At 41.1% G+C, this 20,481-nt stretch overlaps 1 protein-coding gene across 4 annotated transcripts in view; it reads right to left on the reverse strand.

The window, feature by feature from the left end:
* Positions 1–20,481, reverse strand: part of Corin (corin, serine peptidase) — a 211,355-nt gene that overhangs the window by 155,725 nt on the left and 35,149 nt on the right. For all 4 annotated transcript variants that reach the window (XM_031342604.1, XM_031342603.1, XM_031342602.1 and 1 more), the window contains exons 2-3: positions 18,267–18,408; positions 7,308–7,508 (exon numbers count right to left, since the gene is read on the reverse strand). In XM_031342604.1, coding sequence (XP_031198464.1) covers positions 7,308–7,508; positions 18,267–18,408 — 343 coding nt within the window. The remainder of the gene's footprint in view (positions 1–7,307; positions 7,509–18,266; positions 18,409–20,481) is intronic.

The following is a 20,481-nucleotide window of genomic DNA, read 5'->3' on the forward strand; positions in this document are numbered from 1 at the left end:
GCGCATGCCTTTAATCCCAGTACTTGGGAGGCAGAGGCAGGTGGATTTCTGAGTTCGAGGCCAGCTTGGTCTACAGAGTGAGTTCCAGGACAGCCAGGGCTATACAGAGAAACCCTGTCTCAAAAAAAAAAAAAAAAAAAAAAAAAAATTCTAGCTCCCCAACTTTGTAAGGTAATAAAATTTCCATGTATACCAGGCTGGCCTCCCATTTGTTATAATTTAGAGAGTAAAGTCTCAGTTCCTTCATCTGAAGACACACACGATAATTTACTAATAGTTAATAATAGTATTTTGTTGAAAAATTCAAGAAAATTCAAAATTCCACAGAACAAGTATGGACACTCCAAGGCATAATGCATTTGGTTTTGTAGCAGCTGAATCTGGAGTGTCCATGGGAGCTTCTCATGGACATGAACTTTCAAGGCCTATTTGGGAGCTGTTTTATGATAGACATAGATGCCAATGGTTTTAGCCAATGGTTATTGTAACAGCAGAGTAGCCCATGTAGAAAGTGCTCCAGTAGGAAACCAAGCACTGCAGAAACCTTCCCAGAAATGCAGCAAATGAAGAACAGACAAGTCTGTGATGCAAAGAGATATAAGCTTGATATAATTAAGTGTGGAAGCTATAGAATATACCCTTAAACTAAAATATATTTTATAATTATAATTAAAACTTAATCTGAAGGAAATGGGGTGTTTTGTTATAACATTAAAATTGCATAAGCTAGCTATATATATATATATGTATATATATACATACATACATATATGTATATATACACATATACATATATGTATAGATATGTATATATACACATACATATATGTATATATATACATATACATATATGTATATATATATTAATTCAAGTGGATCACTTTTTAATTTCACAAGCGATAAGTAATAACCTTCAGGTCTCAAGGCAATTACCAGCCATGGGCTGGATGGATGAGTTTTTTATCATACTTAACTTTGTAGTCCATGGAGACAACCCAGAGCTAGTGCCCAACAAATAACTGCAGATAAACAAACGCTTCATAGAATGTTAAACCAAATGATCTAAAATCGAAATATCTCATAAAACTTGGAAGTGGACATAGGCATCAGAAGAGGTTTTCACAGCTTAACATAATTATAAACACGTGTTCAAAATCTGTTCAGTTCAAACACCACACACAAACATGAGGTAAATACTGCGGAGCAGTAAGATGAAGGAATAATACCTGCCAACACAAAAGCATAGGGGATGGTTTGCATCAAACGTGGATGGAGAGAAAGCTTCAGCTTGGAAAATTCATCACTGTACTCATTTCAACTACAGCTATGTGGAAAAGTTTATTCTCCCAAGACACAGGTAACAGCAAACAGATTCCCGTTGATGAGGCATCCCAAATCCCCAAGACAGTCAGCAAATCGAGTGATTGGGGCCAAAAATCGCGCATAGTATCAGTTTTCTTTAAGAATCACATAGTAACACACACAGTGAAGCAGGTCACTCAGCTTGTGTTGACTTTTCCCTTGGTGTCTGAGCCTTTGGTTTCTAAAAGATCACTTCCTGCTTTGAGTTTGGCCAGGATCATTTTTTTGACCTGCTGATATCAGTGTGCTAGTGCATGTTTTTTGTTCTAGTTGGGTCAAAGGTGTGGGGTGGTTCTTCCTAAAGGGGAAGTGATAAGGGAACATTTGAGCCACAAACATTTTCAACATGACTGATCAGGCTCTTCTTTGCTATATCAATTGTGCTATAGGAACATTACCTTGAGGGGTACCTGTTACATGGGACATATATCAGGATTTGCTTAGGAGAAATGGCTGAAGGGTGATCCCACAAATGAGTATGATAAAGATGATGGTGATGATGGATGATGATATAGATGATATTAAAAGAGTGACACAGATACTGTTCCTTTGTATCTTCCAAAGCCCAGTGCTGCTCATCAGATTAAGTTTGCTGTTTCTGGGAAATCTAATACATCCCAGGGAAAGCATAAAAAGATGGGGTAGGGAAGAAAGGAGAGCAGGGAAGAATTTCCTTCTCTCCCAATAGCTGTTCCCCGTCTTCACCAGAAACCTGACACCCAAGTGAGCATTCCACAACTGGCATGCAACAATTACCCTGCAATTCACTTGTTCATAGTGAGATGCTTATACTGGTCATGTTGAAATCTCCTTTTAGCCTGGATAATTCAATTTAATATGGAGAAGGGGGGCTGGTCAAACTCAACAACTGGCTATGGCCATTTGGATGCAATCCTGATATCCAGTGGAACACTTAAGGGTAGATGTTCATGTGTCGTGATTATAGCAACTTTGCAAGTAATCCTAAGACCTAAGGAGCCAGAAGGCCGGCTAGACACCACAGATTATGTTTCTCTATAAGAAGCACCCTTCATTAGAATTCAGACCTTAGCAGTCACACAAAGAACTTGGGCTCTCTGTGAACTGTATAAGAGCAAAGTAGCATCTCTGGTCTATAATCTCTGATTGAAATTTGGGGTAATTCATTTACCAACATGGGTAACAGATATAGAAAACAATACATAAAGCATAGATATTAATGAATCAACATAGAGATGCTACAGACATTTCAAAATACTATTTATGTCTCATCTCTGTTAGAAAAATTTAGCTTTTGATCAATTGCCGGTAATCACTATTTAATGTGTTAATAAGTAATCAGGCATTTGACTATTTAACAGATGTTCTACATTTCTGACATGTTAGTGATTACGTTGAAGTATTAGTCTAATTATTTTAACTTGATGTAATTTACTTTAGGGTCAGACTATTCTGGAAAGGCCTATGCCTTCCCCAGATTGCCAAAGGAGTCTTTGGAAAAAAAAATTAAGAATTCTGCCATAGAGCATCAGCAATTCGGGAAATGTGGCACAGATAACTGGATCTGGAGCTTGATGCAGCTTTTCTCATACTGAAAAATTGTCATTTAACATACAATATTTTTTCACACAAAGAAAAGTTTTATGAGCATGCATATAATTAGATATAAATCCATGGATATTATACATAAAATATAATCAAAATTAATAAAATTTAAATTACTAAGCTATTAATTAATGTGCCGATAGTCTGCTAAAATAACCTAAGTACAAAGCTGAGTGCTGTAACGTAAGTTATATACTGTCAGGAAGCTTCTACCATGCTGATCTTGGCCAAGTAAGTGTGTGGCCGTTTTTCTGTATTTTAGCTGTTACAAAAGCAACCTTTAGAAACACATTTGGTCTTCAATAGAGAAGAAAACCTAGAGTGCATCATTCCTTTCTTATAGCTACCAGATGACTAAGCAATATAGCTGTGTAAGCAATGATACAGTCATGTGTAGAAACTCAAATGAACACCAAGACTCCATAGTGGCGACTGCTATATGTTAGTTTACCACATGATGGAGAAGATGCTTCAATTATTTTATAAGCCTTTAAAGAAAAATAGATAATTAAGAAATTTTTACATGGAATTCTTAGATCACTCAAATGTACCCCAAACCCCAGGCCCAAGAAAATGAGCAAAGCAACTTGGTACAATGATGATCATGATGATTTCGAGGACAGTTAGAGGTGCCTTCAATTCTCACTCTCCATAGTGAACTAAACAACTAGGCAGAAAACTATTAAGAAACTAGAGAAATAACACATTTCTACTTCCCTTTAACCCAAAGAAAATTGGAAGCATGTGTCCATACCACAGCTTGTACAATAATCACAGCAGTATAGGTCATGAGTGCTAGAAAAGGTAGGAACAACTCAGATGCCTATTCTTCCAAGGAGGAACAGATAAAGTGTTTCAGATTCATCCAATGGAATATTACTTAGCACTAAAAAGAGAATGAGGTCATCGTATGTGATATGGATATACTCTGAAAGCATCCAAACAGAGTAAACCCTGTGTTGTCTGATACACTTGCACATGTGTCCAACTTTTGAACATTGAGACACCACATTGTCATTGACAAAGCTCACACAGAGGAGCACACAACTGAGTTACAAAAACCATTCCATAATATGCTGAGCCAGCTCTGAATTTTGAGGCACATTCATATCTATCCTTGGCCAGATGCAGGCCGTGGGCCTCAGGCTTGACACACTCATAAGTTTCAAAATGAGTAAGTCCATGGAGGCGTAATTAGATTAGCTTGGTCCAGGGGTTACATAAAAAGGGGATAGGAAACACTAGAGACAGTGTTTTTTGTAGCCAATAAATAAATAAAATAAAATTAGCTAGCAGTAGTAGTTATAATTGCACAACTTTATAAATACATTAAATACTGCTGAATTGGACACATCAGGAAGGTAGACTTAATATGTTGCCAATGTCTTAGGAAGCAGTTACTGTCTTTATTAATTTGTTCTTTGATAATTTGAGCCTTGTATAGAATGCATTCTGACCACAGATCTCCCTCTGCTATCTCTTACCCATCTTCTACCCCTACCCTTCCTCCCACCAAACTCCCATTCTGCTTACAGGTCCTTTTGGTTTGATTTTGCTTTTTAAAAGCACTTATTTTCCCCATTAGGGGTTGCCTACCAGAGATCTGAGAAGAAAACAGAACACCAGAACATCAGGACACCAATCCATTTCCTAACACTTCACAGGAACAGTCTACTTTAGTGTGAATCACGCTCTGTGTGATTCCTAACCTCTTGTTAGCCAGTTGTTCTCTTTCCTTCAACACATGTTTAAATACTTACAATGTATATAAAGAAAAAAAAATCTTATAAAGTGAAACCCAGACATAGCATACAACCTAGAAACAAATCTCTTGCTGAAACACAGCATTAACATTTACAGTGAGTCACCTCCTTCTCTCCATCACACTTGGAGTTCACAGTGAGGGGTCAGGAAAACCCAGAAGCACAGCCTGTCACATGAGGCTACCCACCCCCATTCCATGCAGAAAGGCTGGTGGCCACAGAGTAGCCGTTATGTGGTATATTCTAGTTAACACTTTGTAAGTGCAGAATTCTCAGCCTTGACAATGATATGAGGGTCCCTCAAGAAGGGTTTTGGAGCAAGACCTTTTCTAACTACCTTTGGATAAGAGTTGGTCAGAAATCCGGGTAGAATGTCTGGCCGTGGTATTTGGGGATCAAAGTACACTTAAATAGCTTCTACATATACCATATACATATACCAGGAAATTTAAAACTCTTAGTTGGAGAAACCAGTTCTTTGCCAGGTGCTAATACGAAAAGAAGACATTAACTGATATCTTAACATTGGTTAACTAAAACCAAGCAGCAGAAGTGTGATCAGATGCCACTGACATATATTAAATATTTTCAGTGAATACACTTTACCTAGTCATTTAAGTGGTCACTGCTGTATCAAGAACAGCATGGCCAGCCACCACTAAAACCAAAAGAAAACAGAAGAAGGGAAAAGCCAATGGCTCTTTCTATTCTCCCAGAGCCTAAGGTGTGTGCGGTAGTACTCTGAACACTATAAACAATAAATTCTATCAGGAGCAAAAGGCACTGAGAGAGCACCGGCCCAGGAGACCCAACACCCAAGACGCAGCTTCACATCCACCAGTTACCAACTAAATGGTACCAGACATGTCAACTTAATTTTGTGCCTTAAACATTGAAGCGTGTGCTTACAAATCCTGTGGCGCTCATCAGCTAATTATGGGGCTCACACCCAAATGTGCCTTCTAAACCATCAAATCCTCTGTAATCTCAGACTGGTATGCTCACTAGAGTATTTTAAAATAGAAGCTTCTCGTAGCCAACGGTTCCAGTTCAGGTCAACAGTAGATCGGGAGTCTCCCCGGCAAGCAGCGTGCCCTCAAGCACACAAGCAACACAAATGGATAAACTCATCAAAGGCTTCGGCCTCTCTTCACTCAATCACTGTGATTTCACCTGGATTTCATCTCTTACATCTCCGTGTCAAAATAAGTTCATATCCAGCCAGAAGAAGAGAATGCCCATGTCAGGGTTCCATCAAAATTCCAAGCTAAGCAGCAAGCACCCTGTGTTTCTTTTTACTCTCCAGGGTATGTGCTTGTCAAACTGATTTGAATCTTAATGAAGGACAGAACTTTCAGCCTACAGACAAATCCACTTAGAGGAAGAAAATGACAGTTGTTGTAATTGCAACCACGTTAGTCGGGCTGACCTTATGTAAATGACTTCTTCACCTCTGATGGAAAACACTGTCCTTGAGAGAAACGAAGTGCTTGAGCAAAATATGAAACCTCGGAATTAAACTCACATTGAAAATAATTTCAACGTGGCATAATTCTGCTTTGCAATATTGCTATCCAGGTCATAAGCCTGCCTGCACCTGGATCACTGGTGCTCGCTGAGTGTGAGAGATGGCTAAGACCCATAGGTACGTTGTGAAATAGTGAAATGGAAGCAGGCTGGCCTTCTTGAATGGGAGAAACAAAACAACTCTACTTTCTCTCAAGCACTGGCAAATCCACACCATGAGAGCTCCAGGTTAACTTATAGTTTCCCCTGCCTATGTAAATAAATACTCTGGCCTGGGCTAAGGTGTTATGAACAAGAGAGGAAACAGTGTGACCATGGATGGATGAGTGTTTTGTCATTTCTGATGACATCACCTTGCTGGAGGGAATTAAAAAAAAAAAAGAAAAAAAAAAGAGGCACCAGGACAATGTCATAGAAGAACTTCATATTTTCTGTATTTTTGGAACAGAATGCCTTTACACATAAACCCATCGCACCAGGTCTCCTGGAAGTGGGATAACTTTATTGAAGGTCTGGGCCTGTCTAGGGGTTGGGTTACATTCCATAGTATGATGTCTCCTTATTCTGTCTTTTCTCTCTGGCCCGACTCTTTTTCTGGAAATATGAACTCTCCCTTGGAGTTCACCTAGCAGGAGTTTTTGGCAAGCGCCACGTTCCTAAAAGTGTGATTGTTTGCAGTCACCAAGATGTCCAGTAACTGTCACCACTAATAAAAGAAGAAAGCAAGACACAGACAGCCACAAGCTCCCCTCTAAAGCAAATGGGGTGAGCTTTTAGTCACGCTCTCCTCTTCCTGCATGGATGAGGAATCCCTCTAGCAAGGCGCAACAAACACAAAAGTGACTTCCCTTACTTAGGGCAAGCAACTTGTGCAGAGCGCTCTAGCTCAGAATCATTGGCTTATTATGCTCCCCACTCCATCTCCGTCATGCCTGCAGAGCTGATCACATTTCAGACTTAAAGGACAGGCACGCCATTAGGCTTGCCGGATGAATGGCTCTCACCACGTGACCTGTGAGCATCAGTTGTGACAGATACAAAGGCATTCTTGTTTAGCCACTTTAGACTTACTTGTATTCCTATGATTCTGGTCCTCAGGAGAAGGAGCTCTAGGCGTCCAGGCTGGAGTGGATTGGCTGGGAGGCAGAGAGGGCACTCCTGTGTTCTCATGATAAACTGAATTTACAAGGTTAACACCAGGCACTCCAGCTTCCCCATCAGTGACCAAAGGTTCACTGCTATTTGATTTGAAGTAAACCCTTTTTAATGTTCCTGAAAGACAAAATGTATATAAATATATATTTGAAATATTTCTTAATGTATTATTGTTTTTTTAAAAAACAAACATCAAGGAAATGTTAGTGTTATTTGCCCATCTGTCATCCTATGCAGGCAAACACAAGAAGCAAAACACACACTACTTCTAGAAGCACCATCTTCATGGGACAGTGGCAAGTGATAGTTTCTTCTCTCACAACGGTTCTTGACCTTCCTAACACTGGGACCCTTTAATCTAGTTCCTCATGTTGTGGTGACCCCCAGCCATTATTTTAATTACTACCTCATAACTGGATTTTGCTACTGTTCTGATGGTAATGTAAATATTTTTGGAGCTAGAGGCTTGGCAAAGGGGTTGCAAGTCACAGGTTTAGTTCCGTTGTCAGACAGCCTTCAAGGGAAGCATTCCTTTCTCTAGCGCTTCAGATTTACAGCTGTGTCTGGAACACAAAGAATGTGGGGCATGTCTACCCCAGCGGGGACTCCCCAGGAATAAAAGGTGGTGAGCCAAATGGTGTTCTCGTCCCACTCTCTGTTTCTCCACGGCATTGCTCATTGCATGCTCCTAGACCCATGCTCCGCAAGGCTCTATCCTACTCCTACCACCCAAAGGCAGGGAGACATGCTTGTTTTCAGCCTTACATTTCTCCTGAGTTTGACTAAATTTGGGGATAAATAAAAATAGCCAGATTCAAATACTTACCACAAAAAAAAAAAAAGGATTAAACTCCAATTTAGCACAAAAGAAATGGATAAGATAAATGACCTTCATCTTTAATCAGCACAACATAAAAAGATGACATAAGAAAGAGCCAGGAGGGGCTGGCGAGAGATGGCTCAGTGGGTAAGAGCACTGACTGCTCTTCCAAAGGTCCTGAGTTCAAATCCCAGCAACCACATGGTGGCTCACAACCACCTGTAATGAGATCTGATGCCCTCTTCTGGTACGTCTGAAGACAGCTACAGTGTATTACACTGGAGAGAGCAGGTCCTGAGTTCAATTCCCAGCAGCCACACACATGATGGCTCATGGCCATCTGTACAGCTACAGTGAATTCATACACATAAATAAAATAAATCTTAAAAAACAAAGAGCCAGTAAACTCAGACTATTGACTGGTCACATTCACAAAACAGAGAGTCAAATGTATGATTATTGAAAATGTCCTTGTTTGTTTTCCAGCAGAGTTTTTAAGACCTTGAAGGAGATCACGTACTTTTAACTCAATCAAAATAGAAGACTGTACTTTGTGAGCACAGCACTACCATCAAGCCCAACAACGAAAACAAACGTGATACTGACCTGTCCATAGGAATAATAAAGGATATGTCTTTTCCTAAAAACCATTTACGGTGAATGATCTAATTGGCTCTCACTTTTGCCATGGACCATTAAACAAAAAAGAAATACAAATGCAATGTTTACTATCAGTCTATGGAAATATGTTTTCTCTGCACGAGGAGAACATTAACTCCAAATCAAAATAGCAAAGCAGCTGTCTCTGGCTAACTGAGGTCAACAGTTTCATCTGGCATAGGATTCAAAATAAACAACTCTACGTAAAAGCGAGCCTCAGGATGCAGGTAAAACACTCTTCAAGCACGAGTGGCTGTGAGGAAATGTCAGGCGCACGTAGAAAACAACGCAGCCATTCCACGGTTTTCAACCTTTGAATGATTCAGAATCTACCACGGATCATGGGACATGCATGTGTAGGTCTCATTGTTGCATAAGCTGCACTGCAAAAGCTCAGAAAACTTACGTTAAGCTCCCTGTGAAGGTGACCATTTAATAATACGAGTTTATTGACACTTTCTTATATGTTTTGATATTGCTTGTGATGTCTTTTCTGTGTCGATTACCCCTTCCTTGTTTATTTCTGCACAGGTTTTTTTCAGATAACTTATTTCTGTTAATGTGGCTGAGTAGGCAGCCAGTCCATCAATGTACATCCAACAAATACCCATTCCTTACATCAGCACCTCTGTCATCCTACTACAATCAGTTTCTTGCCATACAAACAGTTGTTCTTCAACAGTTGTTCTTAATATTTTTGAAAACATTGCTCTTATTAATAACCTTGCTTGTATTTTTTAACACCCCAGGGTGGAGAACACACTGCTAGCTTCTGCTTGGCCTATGATGCAGGGAACAATTGCCTTTGTAGAAAACGCTAACTTTCCTTTTAATGGCATTTGTAGAAAATGCTAACACGTTTCTTTCAAATAGCAGGAAGCTTCCTGGCCCTTAGCTCTGTGCGGCTAAGCAATTTGCCAGAATACAGAGAAAGATAATGTTTGACAATTGCTGAAGGTAATGTTCCCGAAGGATATCTCAGAGAGAGGGGAAGGGAAGGGAAGGAAATGAGAAAGGCAAGGAGCGGAAAAAAGAGAGATGGAGCAGATGACAGGAATGGAAGCAAGACTTAAAGGATGCACTTGTAAAAGTTGAAAGATTGTTTTCAAGCATCTCTGGAAACTGACCAATGACCCACATAGCTGGTCACCACCTTTTAAGCATTTTACACTTTTTTTAAAAATGTAAAACAGAGAAGTCAGCAACACTGAATGATTCTAGCAAGTACCACAGAAATAAGGTGTACAGAAATGCTGAGCACAGGGGGCCCAGAGCACAGAACTCATCCTCCTAAAGGCACCCATCCTGGTCTCCATTTTGATCTTTGTGGTGCTACAGTTGACAGTTTCACGTCCACAGCCTGGTCACCTTATTTTAAAATCTCATCTCTGTAGCTCTCTACCCTTAGTTAGGCAAACTTTTTCAAGTGTCATGAAATAAGGAACATGGAAGCACTCTACAGTTTATAAACTCACTAGTGGAGGCCTTACTAGTCAGTGCTTGTTGTGTAAACACTTAGGGACAGCTCTCAGCTCACAGTAATTTCCCAAAACCTGTTAGCCATTCCTGTGCAGTAATAGCAAACGGAAAATCTTTCTTTCTTAGTACTACTAAGGTACTTTTAAATTTCAATTTTCTTTTACTATAGAGTGTATCTTGGCATCACAAAATGGCTAAATTTCAAAGGTTAAGCACTTAATATGCTTTCAGAATGAGAAAAGTATGACTCTTTCAAGCTAAATGATCAGTAGATGCTAAACTGCATCAAGGATGCATGGCCCATGAGTGTCTGGGCTCTAAAACAAAAACGGTGTAACAAGGTCTAAGAAGCAAACTGTAACTCTAATGATAACTGCCAAATCATAACAATCCTTTATAATAAGAAAGAGATCAGATCAGAAGTCAGCAGGATAATGCTTGCTCTAAAATGTGTACATCCACGTTCTCTGAGTCTAGGCCTGTGTGGCTCTGTATACTTAGCATGACAAAGGAGCGTTACAGTCATTAAACTAAGGATCTTAAGGTCGGAGCATTATCCTGTTTTATTCAACAGACTCTAATATACTCACAAGGATCCTTCTAAGAAAGGGGTGTGTGACAGTCATAAAAGACTCAAGGAGACAATGTTTCTTGAAATTAGAAAAAGTAATGAAATGGATTACTCCTCTAGAATTTTCAGAAGGAATTTTGCCCAGTGAAACCCATTTTACACTTTTGACCATCATAACTTTAAGATAACAGAGGTATGCCGAAAGCTACCAAGGGTGTGATCATGTGTTATAGCAGTAGTAAGGAACTACTACAGGCTCCTGAGTGCCTTCACTATAAACAGTGAGATGACCTTCCAATAAGCCTATGAAATAAGCAAAACTGCTATACACTCCGCACAAAGTGTTAGAGAGAAACCAACACAAGTGTATGATAGCTAACTTGCCCAAGAACAGGCATAAACATAATGCATACTTCTTACTGGGAAATAGATTAGATAGACAGATGATAGATGATAGATAGATAGATAGATAGATAGATAGATAGATAGATAGACAGATATACATAGATGCATAGATATATAGATAGATAAGATAGATGATAGATCATTATATCATGCAGAATCTGCCTTTGATGTTATAACTTTATCTTTGCATTTTTGGCTGTGTATAACATATTTACTTCACATTTTTCACATGCCAGAAACTGCATAGTTATTCTTTATTAAAACATGTGACTTAGTCACATGTTCCTCACATCAAGATGTGTATAGATTACTTAAGTGAAGCAAGCATGAAATCCAAAAAAAAAAAAAAGTACAGACCCTTATGCTTTGAGAAGGATGTGCCTGGGACGGTCTGCTGGCTAAAACTGAAAAAGCAGTGATCACTCCCTCTGAAAAAGTCAGAAAGCATTCCTTAGGGGAAAAACAGGCTTGGAAATCTTCAAGGAGGATTACAGATTCTCTAAGTTGGAGCAAAATATTGTGTGGAAGAAAAGAGGTGGTGATAGGGGACAAGCCACATTCCAAACAGAAGTCAAGAAAAGCCCTGCAGCAAGCACTGGAGCCTGGCTAGCATGCAGGGAGCCAGAAGAGAGGCTGGAAGGCAGCAGCTGTCAGACACGAAGGCCAGTGCATGTCAAAGGTTTGAAACATCATGTCCTGATGAAGAACTGTTAATGGGTCTGATGGGAACCATCACGGTATCTGTAAGGTAATGTTTAAATGGATCAAAATTACAGAACAGAATTAGAACCCACTGTTAAAACCTAAGTGAGAAAGCCAGGCTCTTTCTCAGGCAAATGCAGTAGAGACAACCACAACTTCCAGAAGCAAAAACCTTAAGATCACAAGGGGAAGGTTTGCCTAGGTGGGACTCAGGAAGCTCCCTGTACATGGTAAGTGTGCTTATCCCTCAGTGATACTTCACTCTGTCCCATTCTCGTCAGAAACATGGAGCGATTGCAGTCTCTGGCCTCTTGGGTACTGCCCTCCAACAAGTTAAAAGCTACAAGTAAAACTAACAAGGGCTGCATCTAGGCAGAGGCAGGTAATTGCCACAACTACAACCTCCAGACCTTTTATGCCACAGCCACCAAGTTCAGAATGGCAGCCACTCCATCAGTGCAGACCCTGGAAGACCTGAATGGCATGCACTCTCCCACCAATATCCCACGAGTCACCTGTAGAGTGGGTGAGAAATTAGCCTGCTTTTGTTATTGTTGTTGATGATGATGATGATGATGATAATGATATTACATAGCCGTACCTAACCAATTCTGGCTGAAAAAAAGATAACAAAGATTACAAACTCAACCTATAGAGGTTTATTTTGATGTAACTGTTTTACATATATTTAGTATGCAATTCCTAGCACTGTTTAAGGGCAGGGGTCAACCTGAAGCAACCTGAAGAGCTTTTCAGAGCTCTTGCAGAATCCCTTGCCAGGTTCCCCACAAAATTCTCCCTTCGTTGTACTACCATACCACATCTGCTTACACTTTAGGGAAGGCACCCGTGTGGAACTGCTTATCTCAAGACCCAGGAGAACACCCAGAAGCAGCCCTGGCCTCCGCTATGATTGTGTGCTGGATGTATAAATGATAAATGGAGTGATGGGACTGGATGCTGTTGCCAAGGAAGGGAAGAGTGTAAACTGAGAAAGAAGCTCAGTACGGATGCCTTGATGTGCACTGGGCAAGTATAGAAACATGAGCTTTAGGGAACTAAACATAGGCTCTTTGTATCAAAGTCTAGTTCAAATAACTATCAGTTCCAGATACAATGTATTAGATAAAAAGACATTGGGAGCTGTGATAAGAGAGATCCACTGTTCTAAGAAGAAGAAAGGATGAAGATTTATTGCAGGGAGGGGAGGATGGATAGGCACAGGGATCTCTCAAGGGTAAAACTGCAGTGGGGCCTGAGACTGTATCATGCAGTTCAGGGTCCCCAGGAGGATTGCTGTTTGGTCCAAGAGTCAGACTTTGAATAGAAACCCTTTGATCATCATTTCAGGAAGCCTGAGGTTTAGATCTAACTCCAGCCTGAGAACATTATGAAGACACATGCTTGTGTTTGAAAACTCTCTGTTAGTGAATCTGTACCAGAAAGTCAAAGCTAGGGAAATAATCTGAAGATTTATATAAGCATTAAGAAGTGAGGTCATGACTGGAGAGACGGCTCAGCGGTTAAGAGCACTGACTGCTCTTCCAAAGGACCTGAGTTCAAATCCCAGCAACCACATGGTGGCTCACAACCATCCATAATCAGATCTGGCACCCTCTTCTGCCATGTCTGAAGACATCTACAGTGTATTTAGATATAATAATAAATAAATCTTTAAAAAAAAATAAAGAAGTGAGGTCATGACAGATCCTAGGGAACCTTATCCTTTCTAGTCTAAGTAAGAGCCTGGAGAGTGTTTCATTTGAAAATGATGCTCAAGATCCAGCATTGTGAAATGAGAAGTTCAGAGTCTTCTAATTCCAACTTTTTATAAAAAGCTATAAGATGTTAAGAAATTTGCTAAGCCGGGCAGTGGTGGTGCACGCCTTTAATCCCAGCACTTGGGAGGCAGAGGCAGGCGGATTTCTGAGTTCAAGACCAGCCTGGTCTACAGAGTGAGATGGGAGTCATAAGATGCTGAAGTACTTAGAAAGGGATGAGAAGGGGAGAAACAGATAAAGAGTCAGCCTCGGGTGGATGTGATAATGTTGTGTCAAGCTAGAGTTCCCAACGAGAAAACTGACAAAAAAAAAAAATGCTATGCTGATGTGTTATGAAAGGTTTGATAACCTACACAGAGATTTGCCAATAACATACATAATAACACAAAATAGGTTTAAAAAAAAATATTAAGCTTGTCATTGGGGTGGGCAGTTATTCCCTCCAAAGGCCATGGTGTACATTTCTCTCCTGGATGAGAATATACACATGGCGGAGACTGTCTGCCCAACCCAGGTTCTTTCCATAGTCAAGAGTAGCTAATGGTGAGGTTATAACCATGACCCCAAAGTAGAGCCTGTCAGAACCAAGCACTCTAGACCAGCACAGAACAGTGCCCGTTGAGAGTGTGACATCTAACCAAGCTGAGCTGCACAGGGTGTCATTACTGAGCCTGTTATGGAGAGGCATGGCAGTTCTTCAGTAATGACGGTGATGAGGAAGCCAGGAAGGGTGTCCAACTCCCTAGAGCCAGACTTACTACTGTCATGAGCTGCCTGGTATGGGTCCTGGAACCAAACCCAAGCCCTGTGCAAGGGCATCGTGTGTTCTTAACAGCTGAATTTCTCCAGATCCACATTTAGTTCTTATTTTAAAAAAATGAATTTATGTCTCAAAAATAAGTCTTAAATCTAAACTGATCATCATAAAGTATACTCAAAAGTAAGTTTTATTTCCTTCTAAGTACTTCATGGGCAAGAGGTATGCTGGCTGGGAGACTGTGGAATTAGGGAGTTCAAGGTTACCATGGTGATGTGTCATGGTACTATCATTTCAGTTCTTACAGTGAAAATAAGAGGCACGTGTCAGCCACCTGCTGATTTACTGTAGTAAAGCTCTGGATATACCAAGTAATTACTCATAAATAAAAAATTCTTTGACTTCACAATGAACTTTATCACTTCTAAGAACACTTGCACAGATATTTCATTTGATTTTTGAAACAAATTTGTGAAACAAAGATTCCCATCTCCCAGTGAAGATGAAATATCTTACACAAACTCATGTGGCCAAGAAAGGAAGGGCTGAAACTTCAACCCCAGACCTCCCAGGGCCAAATTATGCCCTTCCTTCTATGCCATTTAGCCCATCAGGATAGTGTGATCACCACAGAAGTAACATCCCAGATATAATGAACTTTCTTACACTTCAGTTTCTTTCAGAACCCCAATTCTTTATTTTATATCCACCTCTTGGAGTCCATATGGACAACTCAAGCTTCTGAAAAGTTCCCCCCTTGGCAGCTCCTGTTAAGCACTATGTGAGCTGCTGCATGCTGTGTTCCTCCATAACCTGCTGCCCAAATACACTGTGTACCTAATCCAGCTCTCCTCTTCAGGAGTCCATTTGCCATGCTGAAATGAGCCAGGTAGGAATGGGAAAGATGGGAGACAGATAGACCAACCTGGTTCCCAGAATCCCTGAACAGTCCTCGTCCACACATGAGCAACGGCAAGAGTTGGGAAAGCGTGGAGTCATCTACTCCAACAATTAGAATGTCTCTAAAGTAAGCTGGGTTTAATTTGGCAGCAAATATATAAAGTGGCTATGGTGCTCATTACACCGGCATGCATCTCAGTTATAAAATACAAAATGGTTATGGGGCAAGATATTGCTTCACTAAGAAATCGTGCTGTGCAGAACATGAAAAACTGCTTCTGAAGATGTGTCATGAGATTCCTACTTTGGAAAAGTTTCCAATGTACAAGCAGGATCCTAAATACACACAAATAGACAGTAAATTACATGTAAATGTATATATGTATATTCTTTGATTACAATGAACTTGGTTGTCTCATGGCACCCTTAATCTATAAACTTTATCTCCCAATGACCTCTGATCTGCCTGCTCTCATCACACTGCTCTCCTGGAACATGTGGCCCTAAATAACCTGCCCACCCCAGCCAGAAAGCTATGAACTAGTCTTGATTTCTTTTCCTCTCTTACTCTCAAATCCAACCCACCCTAATTTCTTTTTACTTCAATGTACCCAAGACCTTATTTCAAACTTGTGTTAATCCTCACTTGGGTCAGAGCCAGTCTCCCTTTCTTTACTTCTTTCTGTCAAGTCAAGTATCCAGCTCTGCCATTGTTTGCAAATATAAACATAGTCAGATTTCTTCTCCCTCAGAAATATCTTCCAACTGCAACCTGCTGCCCATCACAATGAGTGAACATTCTCACAGGAAACAAATACAACCCTTCTTTCTTAGCCACAGATCCAACTAAGCACAAATTGGCATTATAGGGGGCGTGAAGAAATTTCATCTGCCCTGAACATCTATCTACAGATTCTATTTTCTTCTCATTATTCCCAAAGCAGTAGACCAACTATTACCATTACCCCTCATGTTTTATTAGGAATCATGTGTAACCTAAAGGTGATTTTAAGTCACCAGAGGATGCATGTACAAGGCTTACAAATACTCCATCTCTTCACAGAGGGGGTGTAAGCTACTATGGGTTTTGGTATCTTAGGGAGGAACAAATCCTCTGTGGATAGCAAGATATCACATGGAAGTATTACTTTCCAATAAACGTCACGTATGATCCTAAATGCACACAAATAGACAGACATTTTATATTTACTAGAACTGTCGATTCTAAATTCATGACTTTCCTAAGCCAATTTTTGAGACAACAATGGGCTGCTTTGGTGAAATTCCAATTTCTACGTCTTTAGTGGTGGAATTTGATCATCACTATCTTGCTGTTTGTTTCCTGTTTCATTTGATAGCATGCATCTATAAGAGCCAGAGTTACAACATTAGTAGGCAGCAATTGTAACAGGCTGTTGGTTTTCCCAAGAGGCTGCTCTTCTGGCTTAGTCTGTTGTTCATTAAACTGAGATGGCAGCATGTAAACAAATTAATTCTTAACACACATTACTTAATTGCTGGTGTCTACCTGGCTAAAATTTGATGTGTTGCATTTAGAGTGGCTATTGAAGGCCTTGATTTTCAAAGTCAAAGATAAAGCTGACTTAGTGTGACCCTTGGTCTTCTTCTCAAAGCTTTGAAAACCAAAGACCGACATACTCAAATCCCGGACTACTTACTATGGCAGACACAATCTCCTGACATATGGACTACATCCATCTTGCTGTACGTTCGAATGTTGCCATTGTTTTTAACTCAGTTTCTGATGTTCACCTCTGTGGTGGTGGGATTACTTGTCTCCTGCACTTGCTTCTGCCCTCAACCTGGATTCCTATTCATCTCACTGCAAAGGGTCAGGTGCTATTTAACGTCCCTAGGTATACTGTGTCAAAGACCTTTATACATCTGTCTTCAGCATGCGTGTCCTATATGAGATTCTTTCCTTGCAGCTGTGGGCATCTGCAGGAAATGACTGGTCTAGCTGCCACTCAGTTTTCATAGTGTTTACATCTAGAATAGCTTTCACTATAACCATCACTGGCATTAATAGCAATAGCAAGTCGGGTGGTTACGAGGCTGAAACTACAGGTTTTCCCAAGGGAAGCCAGAGACTATCCACTCATTGATTTGACACTTTAGGACCTAAAATGTTGAAGTGGACTATAAACCGCATCCTCATTCAGTTCATTTTAATGTTGACTTCCTTTAAGAACAGCATCACTGGTCCATCTCAAGGGGAGGCTCCAAGGCCTGACACTATTACTGATGTTATGATGGTCTTACAGACAGGAACCTAGCATGGTGGTCCTCTGAGAGGCCCAACAAGCAGATGACTGAGACAGAAGCAGATACTTACACCCAACCAATGGTCTGAAGTTGGAGACCCCTGTGGTTGAATTAGAGAAAGGCTGGAAGACGCTGAGGAGGAAGGCGACCCCATAGGAAGACCAGAAATCTCAACTAACCTGGACTCTCCAGATCTCTCAGACACTGAGCCACCAACCAGTCAGCATACATTAGCTGACCCGAGGCCCCTGACATTTACACAACAGAGGACTGCCTGGTCTGTATATGAGAGAAGACACGCGTAACCCTTGTGAAACTTGAGGCCCCACGGAATGCGGAGGCCTGGCGGGGCTGTGGGGGATTGTGGGTGGGGATGGGAGGATATCCTCTTAGAGACACGGGAAGAGGAATGGGATGTGGAACTTTCAGACGGCCGTCTGTGAGGAGGATAACGACTGAACTGTGAAAAACCATTAAAGATTTAAAAAAAAAAAAAAAGCACAGCGTGACCCACCCAGGAAGGACAGGAGGATGGCCAGCAGCACGATGAGGGCGCAGATGCAGGGGATGAGCACCAGCAGGAGGAAGCGCAGCAAATTAGCAGTCACCAGCTTCTGCGGACAGCCCTCGCCCACGCTACCGTCTGCTCGCAAGACCTGATGGGAGACAGAGAAATGAAGCACGGTTTTAATATCACACAGAAGCTCTGTTGGCTGGTATGAAGTTTTACATTACAACTGTCCTTTCCGGGGAGCACTGTTCCTAAGAGTTTTGACATGGTACACTTGAGGGTGTGAAATAAAGGTAGTCAATAAGATGTAATGTACAAAGCAAGTGAATAACTGCACATATAAACAAATCCTCCTCTTCCCCCTCCTCCTCCCCCTCCCTACTTCTTTCTCTTCTTCCTCTTCCTCTTTTTCTTCCTCCTCCCACTTTCCCTCTTCTCTCTCCTCCTCTTACCCTCATGTAAGGCAATCACTCTACCAACCTTCCTTCTTACTTTTTTGCTATATACTCTGAATTTATTTCATTAGATAAACTTTTAATGATATTTCAGCTTGCTTTGCTTAAAAGCATTTATCAGATTAGCAGTATTCCAAACGCTATGAATTACCATGGCAAGGAATTGCCCCCTGAGCCAGATGTAAACAACTCAGGGCTGTTTGGCTCCATGATCAAATCCTGGTGAGTAGCTATAGGCGGGACACTAACTAGACTTGATTCTTCTTTGTCTCGGTCCCAACCCAAGTCTGCACACACAGACACACACACACACACACACACACACACCAAGTTTATAGACAGTAACAGTTCTATCAGGTTAAGTATTACTGACCACATATCTACAAACAAGTACCACAGGGAGAAACTGCCATGGGTGTCAGTGACACAGAGCCACTCACTCAGAGGGCGCGCCCTGCTGCTCACTGCTCTCCCACAGTCTACTCAAGAGAGAGTTTGAGAGACCACAGTGATGGCTCAAATGTTCTTGTCAGCAAATGCTTTACATTGTGCAAAGTTCAAGCTCCTGTCTGGGAATTTGTTTATTGCGAGTGGCTAGATGAAGGCAGGGGCTTTCTCAGCAGAAGCCCGAGATGCTACTAAAAGGGCTTCAAATTATGACAGGCTGCTGCCCTAGTGCCCGAGGCAAGTGTAGCTCCTGATTCTTGGACCCGAGTCTTCCCCTTCTGACATCTTTGGCACATGTATGTTAACCTCTGTAATCTTTTAGAATACCATCCTTTCGTCCTGAACTTCCTTCCTTGTTATGCTGTGCAGATTCGGCTCTGGGGGGTGAGCAGTCCAAACTCAAAATTAATTTGCTTCTCTCTCCCTACTTCCAAACAAATTCTTTCCTGCTTTCTGGATGTTCACAGAAACTCTACTATTCTAACAGCCCCAATACCAACCACTTCTCTTTATGAACCTGCCGCACATAGTCAGTTCTCTTCCTCTGTAATAAATAAGTAACTCTCAATAAAAGAATGGGTCTGCATAAAGCTTTTTGATTATCAAGACTGCTCCAACAGAATGGTCCTGTACTATTGTTTTTACTTCCTGGCTGGCACATCCTCATTTCCATGACATGCATAGGAAATTAACGGGCAAATCTGATAGGTTCATCTGCAGCATACAACAAGAAGTGCTCTCCACAGAATACAATGGTGTCTTCAATAACCTTAAGAATTCTCCACAAAGGCACAGGCCTCACAAGTGGCAGAGCAACCAGGACAGGATCCTCTCACCCTCCATCCACACCTAGAAGGGACAACAGATCCACAGCCCTCTCTGCACCTTTCCAGAAAGTGGAGATACTGTCTACAGGTGTGCTCTGACCTTAGGACTCAGGACAGACAACTGATCCACAGCCATCTGTGCCCGGGTTTTACCAGAGGAGAGCTGATCTCCCAGAAGTGCTAACACAGGCTTACAGACCCACAGGAGGAACAAGCTCTAGTCAGAGACAGCAAGAACATCTAACACCAGAGATCAACAGATGGCGAAAGGCAAACGCAAGAATCCTACCAACAGAAACCAAGACTACTTGGCTTCATCAGAACCTAGTACTCCCACCACAGCAGGAGATCATGAGTAAACAAGTAGAAGCCCTTAAAGAGGAAACACAGAAACCCTTTAAGGAATTATAGGAAAGCACAAACAAACAGGTGAAGGAATTGAGCAAAACCATACAGGACCTAAAAATGGAAGTAGAAACAGTTAAGAAA

This window comes from Mastomys coucha, unplaced genomic scaffold (assembly GCF_008632895.1).
Source record: "Mastomys coucha isolate ucsf_1 unplaced genomic scaffold, UCSF_Mcou_1 pScaffold22, whole genome shotgun sequence".
Classification (NCBI taxonomy): Eukaryota; Metazoa; Chordata; class Mammalia; order Rodentia; family Muridae; genus Mastomys; species Mastomys coucha.